Source organism: Panthera leo, chromosome C1 (genome assembly GCF_018350215.1).
Source record: "Panthera leo isolate Ple1 chromosome C1, P.leo_Ple1_pat1.1, whole genome shotgun sequence".
NCBI lineage: Eukaryota > Metazoa > Chordata > Mammalia > Carnivora > Felidae > Panthera > Panthera leo.
This window is the reverse complement of record NC_056686.1, coordinates 207,008,246-207,025,690: the sequence shown is the minus strand read 5'-3', so window position 1 is coordinate 207,025,690 and position 17,445 is coordinate 207,008,246. Positions and strand designations below refer to the sequence as shown.

The following is a 17,445-nucleotide window of genomic DNA, read 5'->3' as shown; positions in this document are numbered from 1 at the left end:
CTTAAGTCCGGTTATTACTGGAGCAACAGGAGTGGCCTGTGTCAGTAAAACAGCAACTTCTATAAAGATGAAGGCTCATTAAATAAGCAGATGGCTTCTATTTAGGCCATTGGTGTTTGGACGAGCCGGTTAAGTGAGAGTTTTCCTGAAGATCACCACCTTCGCTACAGAATCTAGAACCATGTTTGCAAAAGGGGCTTCTCAGGGTCAGATGAGAATGTCTTATTCCAGTTTCTCGGTGCCCAAAACAAACAAACAAACAAAAAGGGGGGGGGGCAGAAAGCCACAGTTTTAAGTTGATGGTCAAAGAGTCTTTTCTGGGACCACTCACTTCTGGGTGGCTTCATGCAAGGCAGCCGTCCTGCACCTGGACTCTTAAACGTGTTGAGCACTAGAGAGAGAAGACAAGGCTCTGGAAACAAAAGCCTCGAGAACAACCACAGTGTATTTGCTCCTCGTCTCCCGCTGCCCCAACTCTCCCCCTTTCTGTCTGTGGCTGAATCCTACTTCCGGCTAGGGCAGGAGCAAAAGGTATCAGTGAGTCAGCAGCCTCGTTATTTTTCTTTCTTAAAGTTCAAAACTCTCAGAATACTGGGAACCCTTTGCAAAGAAATTGCTCTCCCGGTTAAGTGTCGTATCTGTATCCGCAGTGCATGTCATATTGGACTCTGCACAGATGTGCCCTTGACAAATGCCTTTGGAACTGACCCTGTCTGTTATAAAAGCATGCATAACGACTCTTCATAATGCTTCTCCCTCAGGACTCACTGCCTGGGAAGGTTGGCAGGGCTTGCTTCTGTCTTGGTGGTCATGGAGATCAGACCTCAGTGGAAATATTCCTTCGACCATCTTTATAACCCTCATAATGTCTCACGGGCAAGCAGTGGTTTCATCAGACTGGTGGGCACCACTGGAGAGTAGGCTCATCCTGCAGTGAAGAAACAAAATCTTTTCGGATCCCATCTTTCAAGTGTCTAATCAATTAATTCCTAGTCCCATGGCCTTCAAATATTTCTTACCTCATGCACCTAGTAGACAAAATTTGCCTACACTCCCATAGTCTCTGCGTATGTATACGAATTCTGTTGTTCTTATCAATAGCTAGTATTTCAAAACACAATATACATATGGGACAAGGTTCATTGTTAGGCATAATAAATGTGAGGCCCTCATTTATTCTTTCATTAAACTTAAGAGTTTCATACTGAGAAACTTCTGGATGCTGAGCTCTGTTGTCATCACTGAAGATATGGTGAATGAAAACAGACAAGGGGCACCTGGGTGGCTCAGTCAGTTAAGCGTCTGACTTTGTCTCAGGTCATGATCACACAGCTCCTGAGTTGGAGCCCCCCGTCGGGCTCAGTGCCGACAGCTCAGAGCCTGGAGCCTCCTTTGGATTCCGTGTCTCCCTCTCTCTCTGCCCCTCCCCAACCTGTGCTCTGTGTGTGTGTGTGTGTGTGTGTGTGTGTGTGTGTGTGTGTGTCTTTCTAAAAAATAAATAAACATTTAAAAAAGAAAACAGACAAAAATTCCACTCTCATGGAGCATAGAGTCGAGTGCAGGAAGAGAAATCATAAGCAAAATAAATAAGTACAATGTATGGTAGTGTCACAAGCTAGCAAGTGTCATGGAGAAGAATAAAACAGGAAGGAGAATTCAGGTGCTTCTGAAGGGAGAGTTGCATTTTAAATAACCCCAGAGAAAATACAGATTAGGGAATTAACTATTTAACAGTTTGTAACCATCTGACTGAGAATCAAGGTATCCTCATCAATGTCTATTACATTACATAGCAGTCAAGTACAGTTTCTTTTTTTTTAATTTTATTTTAACCTTTAATTCATCTTGAGAGACAGAGAGTTGCAGAGTGCAACTAAGCGTGGGGCAGAGAGAGAGGGAGACACAGAATCTGAAGCAGGCTCCAGGCTCTGAGCTGTCAGCACAAACCCCGATGGGGGCGTCGAACTCACAGACCATGAGATCATGACCTGTGCCGAAGTCAGGCACTTAACCGATTGAGCCACCCAGGTGCCCCTCAAGTACAGTTTCTTTATTTAGATAACCAATATCAGTAGAATTCTAAGTTCTCCTTGTGTCCTAAAGTGATCATCTTGGAAGACCACTAACTTAATCTACACTTACCTGTGCAACTGCTTGAAACAGACTTCTCAGATCCTAGGTATATTATGACAGTTTACCTTTGGGATCTAGCCAGGATGATGAAGTTAGGTGGCTGTTTAGGTGGCAGACGTGGAGGCCTACAGTCAATCAGCTCTTTGATCCAATCTTGATTTGGTTCCACAGTTGATTTTTACATCATATGGTTTGTTTGGGTATGAGCAATTCTCTTAAATGTCCAAAGCCATTTTTATGTTATTGTCTTACTTTAGACAAGGTGATTAGGGAGAATATACGCACAAAAGCTTACTTAACTCAACAGCTGGTAGTTACAGGAAGCGGTAACTTGGTTTTCTTTTCCTTTCTGTTGAGTTCTGTTAGTGTAGCATGAGCATTTCCCTTTTTACCAGAGAAGGAGGATTTGTTCGGCCTGGTGAAGCTTCAGAAGGAAGGTGTTTAACGAAATTGGTATTGTTAAATATTTCACGACTCGAGGAACAGGATACAATGAGCTTCCGAGGAAAGGTCTTTAAACGGGAGGCCAGTGAATTTCGGAAGAAGAGACGAACAGTGAGGAGAATAAATCAAGAAGAAATCCACAGATTTACCTCTGTAGGTATCCACATGTCAATGTTTGTTTTTCGTCTTTTCTTCAATACTTAAAAAAGAGAGCTCGGTCCTGGGGTGGTGTTCTAACATAGGCTGTGGGCACGGTCCCAGACAGAACAGAATATTCCCTTTGGCTCATGAATATCCTCTTTTACTTACATCATTATTTTTGAATTACTCGTATCATTGTTTTAAAACATATGGAGAGAGGATTGAAATGGCTAAACAATTACTAGAATATTTTCATTTTTAAGGAAAAGCCTACAATGACCTCTATTAAGACTTTGACCAATGACTTGTATGGAATTGTGGTTTGTTTTTTTTTTTTTTTGAAATTACTGCTCTATTTTGATCACATATCACTCATTTGTTTTAAAATCCTGAGAACAGTCCAAATTATGAAAGAAAGCATAAATAAATATTTGATTAAATGAGCCAAGTAAGAAAGTAAAAAACAAAACAAAACAAAAAAAAACTAATAGGTTTCAAGGGTTAAAACAGTTGGGTTTGTTTATGGCTAAAAATGTTTCTGCCTGATTATTGTTTGCAAAGAAAATGAGTGCTCTGGAAATGTGTACTTATTATGGAATTCTAGATTTCTATCTGTAAGAGCTACCACTGTTGAATGTCAGAGCCTGTTGCCGGAGTGCATCTGTGACCCACATGGAACGCGGAAGGCCCACTTTGTATGATAAATGGCCACGGCACATGACCAGGCAGCTCTTTTTACAGAATGTTCTTTTACAAAGTAGTTCAGGGTTTTTGCTTGCTTTCTTCAGGGTAAGGGTTCTCGACCTCGCCACTATTGCCTTCTTGGATCCGAGATTTCTTTCTTGTTCCAGGCTTCCCTGGGCGTTGTGAGATGATGGTTAACGACATCCCTATTCTCTACCCACTGGTTGCGAACACTCCTCAATTGTGACAATCAAAAATGTGTCCAGACATTGTCAGATATCCCCTTGGGCAAGGAGGGTGATCGTCCTGGTTGAGAACCCCTGCTCTAGGGGTAAAAATATTTTTTGTTCATATAATCGTCTTTAATCTAGAAACGGAGCAGCTTTAAAAAACATTACATAGGTGATGATGTAACGATTATTTATGAATAGTCATTTAATGCATATGAATAATCAAATTAATAGTCACTTAACCCTTGATAGGCCCAAATCAGGTGCCAAATATGTCTCCAGTAATAGTGGTTCTCTTTATATTTACCATCTATTTAGTAGTCATTTAACATGAATAGCATTTATCAGAGGTCTGGCTCATAGCATTGGCGACGTGTTGTTGTTCGATCGGTTTCTGTCTCTGTGTCTCTGTAGTGCATGTCTCCCGTTGAGAAACACGGGCAAATGAGCCTTTCCACCTTGTTCCCATATCTCTCTACCCAGTGTTTCATAACTGGAATGTGCAGAGTCCTGAACCCAACCTCTGGGTCACCATGGGGCCCCCGAGGGTCCCCAGCTGTGTCTTGTCTACTGGCCCCCCAGTAAACATCATCAGTTTTTTACTTTTAGCCTGTGAAAGAGGATAAGTGTTTGAAAAGCTTGTTTGGTTTGGGATTCGTTTAACCTTCAGAACAGTCCAAAAACTATACTTTCCCAGTTGCCTTTCGCTCGGTGGAATTCAGAAGTTCCGTGGACGATGCTACTGTGAGGGTGACTTCCTGTGACCGCTAGGAGATGACATACTGGAGAAGAACATGTCTATCTCACGCAGACCACCCATACAGCTTGGCAATAGGACAGTCCCCAGGGTCTTACCATATAATGAAGCTAATCACTCTAGGAATGATATTAATTGAATTCGAAGGCATTGCTACTAAGCACTATGGGAAAAGCAGCCTGTAAGGACAGAGTTCTCCCACAGCGGTTAGTAGCTGTGCATTCACATTTAATTAAGATCATTCATACAGTGATTAGCTTTCTTCGGTGGAAGGCACTGGGGACTTCCTGCTAGCTACCGCCACCAGCCTTGGTCTTCCTGAGATAGGCTATCTCCTTTTACAGAGTGTCTCTTCTGTTGACTGGGGTGTTTCTCAATCCATCCTGAAGTCTCATTCCCAGATGTCGTTTTTATTTTTGGAAAAAAGAATCCAAAGAAGTGAAGCACGTGATTAGATAGGGGGTCGGTCATTCTGTCCGACCGTCTCACCTACTCTCCGTAGGACCTTGAGTAGATTATAGAAATTACCCTCAACCTCGGTTTACTCTGCCCCAAGATGTTCGTCACAATACCTGTCTATCGTAAGATTGCTTATTGGATTTCAGTTTGACCATGTGCCTTCTGAACGTGATGTGAACACCGTAAAAAGTGGGGAGTAACCGTGTCACGTCTGTCGTATTAAGAAAACCAAGTAAAGTACTTCCATTTCCAAGGGCAAGGGAAGAGGGATTATAATCGTAGTGAGAATGCCTTTTCAGTGACTGTGTATTTACAGCCACTGGACTATATAGGTGACTCCTTCCTCCTGGGGGCCTTGCACAAAGATGAAAGGTGACAGAGCCACTCAGTAGACAAGATGGGCATTCAGGGTCCCAGATCGCTCTATGCATTGCTGGACCCTGCCTTAGGAACGTCTTGTGTTGTTTTTTTTTTTCCCCACCCGTGCACTAATGCACACAAAGCCACATTGGACTTTCCACAGCATGATTATCTAAGCTTTCTAAAAGCTAAACCAGTATCTCTAGACAAGCTTCAGAGACAGTTTTGATCGGTGATAAGGAAGAAGCAATTCAAGTGACAAAAGGCCCAACACGTGAAGACATGGCCTGAGGTTATCTCAGAGAATAAAAAAAAAAAAAACTTTCTTTTGAATTTTTTGGATATACTCATATTGTAGTGAAAGGAGAAATACTGACTGCTCTGGATAATTATGATAGGTTATCTGTTTTTAGAATGGTCATGTAGATTTCGAATGCCACAAACCTTTTCCTGCTCTAAGGCAGATTTAGAAATGGTTTCATTTCACAGTAATCTAGAATACTTCACCAGAACACTGTGACTTCCTAAAACGCACACAACCCAGACTTGGTACTCTCAGGACACAGACCGACAGTTGTGTTTATTTTGTTTTCTTCAGATGCTGTTCGAAGCTGTTTATCTAACTCTGTTGGAATTTTTAACTGTTTTGGAAGTTTCCCTCATTAATCCTGTTTTCAAGTGTACTGGCTAAGAGATGGCGTCACATATTTTAATCCACTTGTCACAGTCAATATACTGTATGAGAGCAACTGCATTATGAGAGAAGTTCAAGGAAAAGGAAACCTCTTTGTTAGATTGTCAAGTAGAGCTACTTCTGTTGATTTTTCTAGTGCGTACGGTACTCTGTAGTTGTTTTTTTAAACTGCCTTTCTACTTTTATTTATTTATTTTTTTAACCAAATCATTCGGTGTGATCTCTGGTACATCGGAAGTCAATAAAAAGATCACTTCCTCCCCAAATCGCATGTCCTAATTCGGAAAGATTAAATACACGATTAAGTTGAATTAGTATATCAATCATCTGCACAGTCAGGGAAAAAAAAAATGAAAAATTCATTTAAATAAATGTGTGTTGTTATTTTTAAGTTATTACTGGTTTGTGGGTCATGAATCGACAGGATTTGAGACTATTTGGAGAACTTTGGATACACATGAAAATCCTTGCTCTCTTTCGTAATAGCCTATTAGCACTTCCAATAGAAAATTGAAAACTGTTGGGGCACCTGGGTGGCTCAGTCGGTTAAGCGTCTGACTTCAGCTCAGGTCATGATCGTGATCTTGTGGTTCATGAATTCTAGCCCTGCTTTGGGCTCTGTGTTGACAGCTCAGAGCTTGGAGCCTGTTTCGGATTCTGTCTCCCTCTCTCTGCTCCTCCCCTGCTCATGTTTCTCTCTCTTTCTCTCTCTCTCTCTCTCAAAGATAAACAAATATTTAAAAAATTGAAAGCTGTAGAAAGATAATATAATCTGAACATCTTTAACATATCTCTCACACACATCATTTTATATAAAGTATTGCGCTATATATATAGTCTTTTAAGTGCATTTTTAATCTATTTTTCCATGTTTATGTGAACAGCCTTTCTCCCTGGTCATCTGTACCTCCTTCTTACTGCTACTCCTTGTTCCATACAGACATTCACAATTACCTGTTTGAGCTATTTCATAATGAGCCAATTAGCTGAAAGGAAGCACAGGCAAGGGTCCCAGGATTATGCGCGAGGGTAACAAACAATGAAATAGGACTGAATCCGGGTTCAAACAATGGAAAGTAGGGCTAAGAGCTACAAATGGACGGTTGAAGAAAGCAAAAAAGCTGGAGTAATGGGTGGGGGGATCTGAATTCAATCCAGGCCATGGAAATAGAGACGTGTATATTGAAACTTGATTTAACCCAACAGTCTAGGCAGGGGACTCTGAGTGTGGCTGTAGCAACAGGGTGTACTTAGCCAGGTAGCTGCAGAGAAGACGCTTCCAAAATGGACTCAGGAAAGGTACCTTCCACTTAAGCAAGAATGAACTTAGTTTCCTCAAGACTGACTGTCAAGAGAAGGGGAAGAGACAAAGTAGAGAAGAACTGCCAACCTGGCAGAGTCATTTCCATGATGACACCCTTTATTACCTCTGAGCAGGAGGTGGACCACTTGTCCGGGAGGGAGTAGGGCACAATGGACAGAAAGCGCCATGATCCCAACAGATCTTTTTATTCCCCAGATGGTGGTTGTGGCCCAAAACTTTTGGAATCTGGAGATTCTCTCAGTTAGTGGCAATTTCCATTGGATTTGTGACACAAACATTAGCTAGCATTCTCTATACACTGCTTTAATATACCTTTCATTTCCTATTCTCCATCCTCCTTACCCTCTTGTAAATATTTTTCTGTCCTCTTCCCTAAGGTGCCCAGTGACTTCACCTTGTCGCAGCTCACAAAGGGAGCAGAAATCATACTCAAAACTATAGCTGTATTTCAGCAGCCTCCCTCCGAGAGAGGGGGGTGGGGGGCAGAGGGGGAAGCTATTGCGTTTCCTCTTCCTGCAGCACTGTGACTGGTGGCGTAGAGAGAATCAGGTTTTTGACACTGAGCTGGGTTGCAATTCCAGTTCATCAGTCAGCCTGCTGACCCAAGTCCTCAGAATCCCAAGTTTCTGCATCTGTACAAAAAAGCAGTGATGATCTCTTCTAGGCTTTATAGGGATGTTCAGTGAGAGAAAGTGTTAAATACTCTCACGGTCCTGGGTGATAGGGCATATGACCCTAGCGAGGCCCATTCAGCACTTCCCTCTAGAACTCTGAATCTTGAGTGGAGAGATGCCAGGATCCCACACGACTGACCTTCAGTTGCAAACATTGAGACTCACCAAGACTGTTCCTAATAGGGGTGGGGAGAGAAGTCCACAGAGGGAAATAAAATGCTAGTACAAAAAAGAAATCAGGGCAGGTGTCGTCTGGGCCAAAAAACAACAAATGCCCACTATGCATATTCAATCTCAAGTAGCCAAAAGTAAGAAAAGAAATAAAAGAAGGAGCTGACTGTCATTATTGGAGAGATCTATTGAAAATATAAGATGCGTGTTGTTGACAAAACCATTTACATTCTTGTATGTGTGTGTGGCATGTATGTGTTTATGTATATATGCACACACACACACTCCTCGTACTCAACCCAAAAGTTCATTTGTGTGGCTGTTAACGTTCTAAAATAGTGTCAGAGTTTAAGCCAGTGGAAGCCATCATGACAGATTTCACGTGAATTAATCTAAAATTCCCAGCAGTTGGCTCTAAGGCATTAATTTCTCTGGTATCAGGCAGACTTGTAATTGGGTTGTGATGTATTTTTAATGATATTTATTATCTTTCAAGTGTTTCTAGAAAACTAAATGAGACATGTAATTAAATTTGATTTAGATCTTTTTGGATCTTTTCTACTTCTTTACAAGCCCCCGTGTTAGATGGAGAAGCAAACACTCTTATTTTTTTATTATCATTTGTTAGACAAAGCTGTGTGAATTTTGATGTGCTGCTAAGAGGTATATCTGGTCAAATTTCCTTAAAAAGAAAATAAGCCTGTGAAGGTCTGGTTTCAGTTTGAAAGTACACCTTAAATCATAGTTCCTATAAATCTCATTTGTGTCCTCGGTTTTCCTAATAACATTAAGAGTTAACAAAATGGAATATTCTGATTTTTCGAACTGTAATGTTTCTGTTGAATATGATGACTTACCTTCCTTTATATTTGCAAAGGACTTTATAATTTACCAACTTTAACCTGCTTCGTTTCACTGAAATGGACCGAGACATTTAAAGAGTTACTACTGGTTGATTTCTTCTGAGATCTGTGTCCGTTTTTGTTACCAAGGGAACCATTTCCAAATTCAGCTTAATCTGAGCTTGCCCAGCTGTACAATTCTTAACTTTGATTTAGCTAGTGTTTTTCCATTCTCATGAAACTGTGTACTTCAAGGCAGAGCGAAGGTTAAAGGGTCAGCGTAAGATGGCTTATTCCTTACTTAATCATTTCCTTTTTGGTAAGAAAAGCTAGTCTTGTTTTCTGAAGCTCAAACATTTGAGAGGTTGTCCAGTGAAACTCCCTTTGATGAAAGGCTGAATTAAATCTGTCACACGACCACAGGCTGACAGCTGTGGCCATGGATACAGCTGTATGGGTTCTTTCCAATTCTGTCATTTATTTTAAACACAAATAGTGTGGAAGTTGGTTCCATTCCAGTTGTACGAAGGCCAGAGGGTCCTGGATTAAGTTAAGGTCTAACGAATCCATGTGTCATTTGTATTTTTATTTCCTCTAAGAAATTTAATCAGTTATCTGGATAATGCTTGAATTAGTTAACAGCTGTGTTGCTTCTAATTTGTTTTGGAGATCTTGAGATTGGAATTCTTTTGGGGGTTTCTTTGAAAACCCTGTGGATCCTCCATGTCAGTTATTTGTTTGTCTGTATGCCAAGATGCGAAGAGGATGTTTAAATAATTGGCATCTCATGCCCCCTATATTGGTCCTGAAGTAAATATCAATTTTTATTTGTTTGTTTTCCTGGATCATTAGCCAAAATGAATGGTTCTGTAAGGTGAAGAAGACACTCAGCTATCAATTAATTCTGGAATGAATATTCAAATTAGAATAAATGTTCAGATATCTGGCAAGGACAAGGCTGATTGGGGAAGATTAAGAAAGTCCCGACTAGCATCACGGAGGGCAAGTGTGTCACAGAAAGATTATAAAGGTTCTCCAAGGTAGGGGGAAAATCTTTTTTTCATAATAACGTTTCCTGGAAAGATCAGATTTTTCTGAAAAGGAGAACCACGGGAAACTAGTTCAGATCAACAAACTAGAGTGACCTCAACGGTGAGTAGCGAGGCTTGGCTCCCTAATTACACTTGAAATTTAGAACACAAATCTGTGACCTCCCAAAATGAAGGATCCTAAATCCCATTAACCACTTTCCCTGATTAGGTCTTAGTGATCTTGTTTACTTCCAGTACTGATAAACTTGACCTGCATGAATGTAGGTGAGACCTACAGAAAGACATCCTATATCTCCAACTTGATTGTCTCTACGTATGAGTTTAATACTGAACTAATCTTAAATTTAATCTTTTTTTTTAATTCAGAAGTATAAATATATAAAAATGTTTTCTAGGCTGTTTCTCAAGGTAGAATTTGAGGCAGAATTTCATAGTCACTTTATTTGCTGACGTACTTGATTAGGTAGATTTCCTTCCTTTTTTCTTTGCAGGGTACAGCAGCCTGACTTGATTCAGGCAATTCACAGTGTAGATGCTGCCCTTTTTAAAAAAAAATGTCAGTGTTTTCCTTATGTTATTAGTTCTTTTGTTTCCACAGAATAGCTAGCTATTAAGTTTTTTTTTTTTTTAAAGGAAATTTAGATAATAAATACAGAAGCATGTACCATAGTTTCTGGGTACATGAGGAATTTAGTGTAATGGATTTAATTGATTGGTTGGATTGACTTGGTTTTGGTATATGCTTTTGGGTAAAACATGTAGGGTAATTTCAGCGCTTTTCAAAGACAGATCTATATTTGTCTGGCGTTCGGTCGTTCGCTTAATACCCTCTCATACCTCATGTCCTTGATCCTTATAATAACACTGCTATAAACAGGAAGTCGCCCTTTGACTCCTTTAAATCAGCTTCACTCAGTCTCAACGTAAGTACCTTGTCCCACTTACACAGCTGGTAGATAAAAGACTGTGGCCCTCCAACTACAGATTCTGACTTCTCATCATTTGCTATAATGACCAATGCACAGAGGTGTTTGAGGAACTTAGCAGATGTCTGTGGTTCCCTCCAGAGCTCAAAATACTTTTCATTGATACATTGCTAATTGTTCTCCTTTTTTGCTGACAGTAGATTCTAGGACCACATACATAACCTGTAATTATTTTCCCCAGTCCTCTTTCCCCAGTGTTTTATAGGTCTTTTTTTTTTAGTTACTTGAGGCTGTTACTGGTTGAACCTCCATGCAAAGTTCCTGCTACAATTTTTGAGGTTTTCTCTCTGGTATGTCTTCAAAGGGTAAACAGTTTTAAAATCAAACAATTCCCCAGTGTTTCCATGAAGGCATGGTAGCTTTGAAAGACCAAGTTCATTTTTTCACCGTGATGAAAGCAATACACGTTCATTGTAGAAAATTTGGAAAATGTGAGAAATCAAAATAGCAAATACCTAAATGTCATAACCCATCCCATCATGATCATATATAGACCTATATCTCTAATCTGCTTTCTTTAAATTTTTTAGATCTTATGCAGATTAAAATTAAGTTTAAATTCAATTCCTCTCTACTCCTGAAACCAATACTGCTCTGTATGTTAACTACCTAGAATTGAAACAAAAATTAAAAAGAAAAAAAGAAACAGGCAGAATTCCATGAAAAATAAAATGAATGAGGGAAACAAAATTTAAGATTGTATCTTCAAAGCACTTAGAATGTACCATTTAAGCACTTTTGAAAAAAAATAATAAAATAAACAATAATTAATACATTTAAACTCTGGTGTGCAATATTTATTCTCATTTTTATTTAACAATAATACATAAGCGATTTTGCTTGTTATTACAAACTTCCAAAAACTCAGTTGAAATGAGCGTGTATTGTTTCCTAGAATGGATGTGCCATAATTTCATTGTAACTCCTTATCCTCAATGATTTACTGTTTCCCATTTTTATTTATTTTTTTAAATGTTTATTTGTTTATTTATTTTTCAATATATGAAATTTATTGTCAAATTGGTTTCCATACAACACCCAGTGCTCATCCCAAAAGGTGCCCTCCTCAATACCCATCACCCATTTTTAGCCGGCCTTGTCCTTCAGGCCTTACTATCCCTTAGAGGTCTAAATATTTTGGATTCAAACTTTCGTATTGTAATATGCATGCGTCTTGAACAATCGTCTCTCCTTTTGCGGCAAATCTCGCCATCTTGGACATCTTGATCACGGACCCCACCCTCCTATTCCCCACCCCCCCACCCCCCCCCACCCCCCCCACCCAGGCAAAAGCCAATCATATGCAAAACATTGTTACTATCCTTACTAAAGAATTGAAGAGTTACAAGGAGGAAACCGTGGCAGATATTGCACAATCATTCATTAGTGTGTTTTAACCCACATCCTATTTCCAGCGTCCTTCCCCAAGCCCATTAGAGCAGTAAGCCTCTCTCCACTGCACACAAGTCTGAAAAATACCAATCGTTGTTTCTGAGCAGGAACTCCAGTGTCTTCACTTTGGGGATACAGCCTCCATCATCCTGCCTTCCTTTCTTATCCCTCCTGGATTAAGGTGAATATATTTTCTCCATGCCGTTACGAAGATAATATTGCAAAGACACCGTTTTATAAATCTTGGCTTATATGTGGAGTTATTTCTTAAAAACATAGTCTCAAGAACAGAAATTCCTGGGTGAAAAGATACAAACTTATTTACTCAACAGATATTTACTGAACGCCTCCTATTTGCTCTCTGTACACATTCAATTTACAAGGCAAATGCTTTAAATTCATGACTAGTGAAAATGTAAACTCACAGACTTTATCTACTTCACACTTACGTAATTAGTACTGTGGGTGTGATGCTATTCTAAAGCATAACTATATTACCTCATTTAATCCTACAATGTAGTTCCTACTAAGATATCCATTTTGCAGTTTATAAACTAAGGTACAGAGATTCTTTTTTTTTTAATCCAAGTTAGTTAACATATAGTGTAATAATGAGTCATGACTCACATATACCTCCCAGTGCTTATCCCAAGTGCCCTCCCTAATGCCCATCACCCATTTAGCCCATCGCCCCACCTAACATCCCTCCAGTAGCCCTCAGTTTGCTCTGTACTTAAGAGTCTCTTATGGTTTGCCTCCCTTTGTTTTTATCTTATTTTTCCTTCCCTTCCCCTGTGTTCATTTGTTTTGTTTCTTAAATTCCACATATGAGTGAAATCATATGATATTTGTTTCTCTGACTGACTCATTTCACTTAGTATAATACACTCTAGTTCTACCCACATTGATGCAAATGGCAAGATTTTGTTCTTTTTGATCACCTAGTCGTACTCCACTGTGTGTGTGTGTGTGTGTGTGTGTGTGTGTGTGTGTGTACCATATTTTCTTTACCCATTCATCAGTTGATGGACATTTGGACTCTTTCCACAATTTGGCTATTGTCGACAGTGCTGCTATAAACTTTGGAGTGCATGTGCCCCTTCGAATCAGCATTTTTGTATCCTTTGGATAAATACCTAGTAGTGCAATTACTGGGTCACAGGGGAGTTCTATTTTTACTTTTTTGAGGTACCTCCATACTGTTTTCCAGAGTGGCTGCACCAGTTTGCATTCCCACCAGCGGTGCACAGGGTTCCCCTTTCTCCACATCCTCACCAACATCCGTTGTCTCCTGAGTTGTTAATTTTAGCCATTCTGACAGGTGTGAGGTGGTAACTCATCCTGGTTTTGATTTATATTTCCCTCATGATGAGTGATGTTGAGCATCTGTTCATATGTCTGTTAGCCATCTGGTTGTCTTCTTTGGAAAAATGTCTATTCGTGTCTTTTGCCCATTTCTTCACTGGATTATTTGGTTTTGGGGTGTTGAGTTTGGTAAGTTCTTTATATATTTTGGAGACTAACCCTTTATCTGATATGTCGTATGAAATATCTTCTCCCATACTGTCAGTTGCCTTGTAGTTTTATGGATTGTTTCCTTCACTGCACAGCACAGAGATTGTAATTAACATGCCCGACATTGCATACCCATAAGCAGAATTCCAGACAGAACCCCAGGAATTCTGGTTCCAGAGTGCATGTTACCCTCTCTGCTCATCTCAGCATAGAACACCTGTAATCACACTCTACCTTTTGCTTTGGACTCTGTAAAACAAGGCTGGCTAGTCTAGGTTGTTTCTTAGTTAGATTGTACTTCTATTCTGGAGAAAAGGCTAGGTTGGTAACTTAGTCATTTAACTTTTCATTGTTGCATGCTTCAAATGCTTAGGTCTTCGGTGTCATTTTTCACCCATGTAATTTTGAATTATAATTACAAAATTAATTCAGATCCTTGCAACAGTGTACTGTGCTCTTGAAACTTGCATCTTTAACTAAGGCATGGCCAGTCTGCTTTCCAAGCAAATTAAACGGCTCTTGACAGCCTTGGCTATTACTAAGATGGCAGGTTTACCAACTCCAAGGCTTAGATACCGTGTTGGCATTCCATGAGAACTGGTGGAATAAGAAGAGGAAAAGAGAGCATTTGTGTTTGCGACAGGAGCCCGTTCTTCTGCAGTGAAGTTGAATTGGAGGCGAGCTGTGGATTTGGGGAAGTAGATCAAACAAATCTCTCAATACGTAGGAGAAGAACAGGCCCTATTACCACTGTGGCATAACACCAGCCCTGTTGCATAATAACAGATACTGCTGGGTGCCTTTTCCCATGCCTGGAGCGATTGTAGAACAGCTAATGAAATTCATTAGTCATTTGAGAGAGAGTAAGAGTAAAAAGCACTATAAAAATCCAATCCAATTCAGGGCAATCTTGGCACATGCCTTAGCCCAGTTGGTGCATTTCCAAAAGAAGGAGGCACATTAAATTCAGGAGGGACAACCCAACTGTTCTAAAGCTATAAATCAATGCTACTCAGTTCTCATTTGCACTCAACGTCTCTGCAAGGAGCAGTAGTGAGAAATTAACTGATTCCACCATCCTCAAATACATCTGTCTCTTTGACCATAACACTGAACAGACAGCTGTCTTGCTCCAGAGAAAACTGTGGTCCCATGACCTGGATCCTGACCATCGCAGATGCGTAAAGCATTCATGCCAAGCATCAGCAAATCCCAAGCCCTAGGTGCTACGGAATATATCATTGTGATTTTCATTTTTAGACCTCATATCCACAAAATGAAGAAACACCGGATGTCTCGAATGCTGCCCATTGACTGACACATTCCCTGGAAAGACAGAGCTTTCCTAATATATCCCCCGGAAGTAACAAAGGGAATGCATTATTTGAAGCAGCTCTGTTGGGTTTTGCAGCCCCCAAATAACCTTAAAATAACTTCAGTGCAACATTTCTACAGGAAAGGCTTGATAAATGTCATTCATTGATTGGCTGACATACCATAGCCTGAAATGCATTAATAAAAATACACCTGCCAACAGATGTTTGCAGGCTACGCCTTTTATTGGGTACCTCAAGGGAAGTTTGGGATTTCGTCTTTCTATGGTTTTATTAATACCCTGTGACTTGTGAGCTCTGATTTTCCCATTGTACTCATTTAGGTGGGGCTAATTCTAGGTGGAGCGTGGGCCCCTAGGGAGACATCTTCTTTAATGGTCTTCTTGTCTCCAGCTTATTTATTAATGCTCAAGTTTGCAACTAAGGGAGATAACATTAAAAGGATGGTGAGAACAGGATTGTAAAAGCCTCCGAAAACATCTTATGCCATTTGCTTTTAAACCCATAATTTGCAACACGCACAAAGCCACACTCTCACCGTCTTGTTCATGTCTATGTGAGGAACGGGAGCAGAGAGAAAGTATTAGTAACCACATCACGGGCTGTTGGTATATGAGCACTGAAAGGCGTCAGCACGCTTAAGCTGGAGATCCAGTGACAGAAGGGGACATAACCAACCAAATCTGTGGTTCACTTGCTACACATTTCATGCATAAACACAATATTACAAGAAGGAGAAAAAGAGGTTCCCAAATCAGCCATGTGTCTCAGACTTGAAGGCCTGAGGGAGCAGTTGGTAATGCAACGTGTGACATTACAGGGTAAGAGGTAGTAGGTGAGGAGCACTGAGGTCTATAGCTGAACTGGAGTGAATTGTGGCTACTTGAAGATGTTCGAAGCCAACTAAAAATAAACTAAAATAAGGCCAGATCTAACATCTGGAGGCAGCATGTGCCTCTTGAGCTATCCATTTGTGATTCTTGGGCTTAACCTTGGCCTGGGAAACTAGGGAGATGGAACTTAAAATAAGTCTACATAGAATAATCATGTCAAAAGGCAGAAAATTCTAGAAGGAGCTTTTTGGGGTTCTTTGGGGTTTTTTTAATTACCCAAATCACACCATAACATCTCTGTGTCTTCTGCTTCAAAACAGTGAACATTTCACACAGGTCTTTCACTAAAGAGGTTGTGTCAGATGACTAACCATCTTTTCTCCAAATATCACGGGGAGTCCTGTGTTTTTATTTGCTAAATCTGGTGATCTTACTTGAAGACCCTTCCAGAGAGAATATTCACCTTGCATCATCCTCAGTTTACTTAAGCATCTGTAAAATGGGTTTCTTTCATTTTGTTTCAATGCAGGAAGTACATGGAAATCCTTGTTGGTGGCCCACTGGGTCACATCTTGTTTTGGTTTTGTTTCTATTTGGAAAAAACACTGCTATTTTGAGGAGCCAATTAGCAATTACTAAAATGTTGGTGGAAGTTTCTAGGACCTTACCAGCGGAGATCTTCCAAAGAAGGCCTTAGAAATCAAAGCTAAATCTTTGTGCTTTGCAGACTGGGAAGGGGTAAGGTTGGCAGGAAACTGTCGATGTCATTGACATGATAGAGGGAAAAAACTGTTCTCCATTTATGACATTCCCTTTAGTATCTAGATTTCACGGTGACCCCTCCAGCTTCCAAGAGCCCCGTAAATAATCCCAAAGGTCATCCTTTTTCATTTAAGTTGCATAAATATTTCATTGAAGAGCTAGGGAACTCAAGACTGTGTCTTTGGTTTTCTGCTTTATCATGTTTTATTCTTTATTTGGGGACCTATTTTTCTCACGGTTTTGGAGTAAACACGTCAACCCTGTAACAAAATAGCCACACCTTCCCCCACTGGTGTTGGTCACTTGGTGGAATGGGCAGTTTCTTTGAAGGAGGTGTCTTTCCTCCCGGTTTCAGGATTTTAATGTAGTGCGATTATCTGGCTGTTTTTTCAGACTCTTCTCCACTTTCACCACACTACGCCCTTAATAGTTGTGTCGCTCAGTTCTGTTAGAGAATCACCCAGCTTCTCTCTGTTGTGGCAAAGAGGCTCCGAGCCAAGCAATTAATCCTGACACAGGATCCAGGCCGCAGTAACAACGAAGACAGCCCATGATACTTTGCTTGCTAATAGGGAGCCAACATTTTAAAATAGAGCCAGGTAAACCTCACAAGGAAAGATCTAATTCAGCAAAACAGATGATGATCATAATACTGTAG

The 17,445-nt window shown here is 40.2% G+C and overlaps 1 protein-coding gene across 7 annotated transcripts in view; it reads left to right on the top strand.

Moving 5' to 3' along the window:
- Nucleotides 1-17,445, top strand: part of DOCK10 (dedicator of cytokinesis 10) — a 266,256-nt gene that overhangs the window by 94,325 nt on the left and 154,486 nt on the right. For 5 of the 7 annotated variants that reach the window (XM_042950326.1, XM_042950324.1, XM_042950325.1 and 2 more), the window contains exon 1: nt 2,412-2,730. The exons of the other annotated variants lie outside the window; for them this stretch is intronic. In XM_042950326.1, coding sequence (XP_042806260.1) covers nt 2,506-2,730 — 225 coding nt within the window. In that variant the 5' untranslated portion in view covers nt 2,412-2,505. Of the gene's footprint in view, nt 1-2,411; nt 2,731-17,445 lie in introns of those variants that run through there. 7 annotated transcript variants of the gene reach the window in all.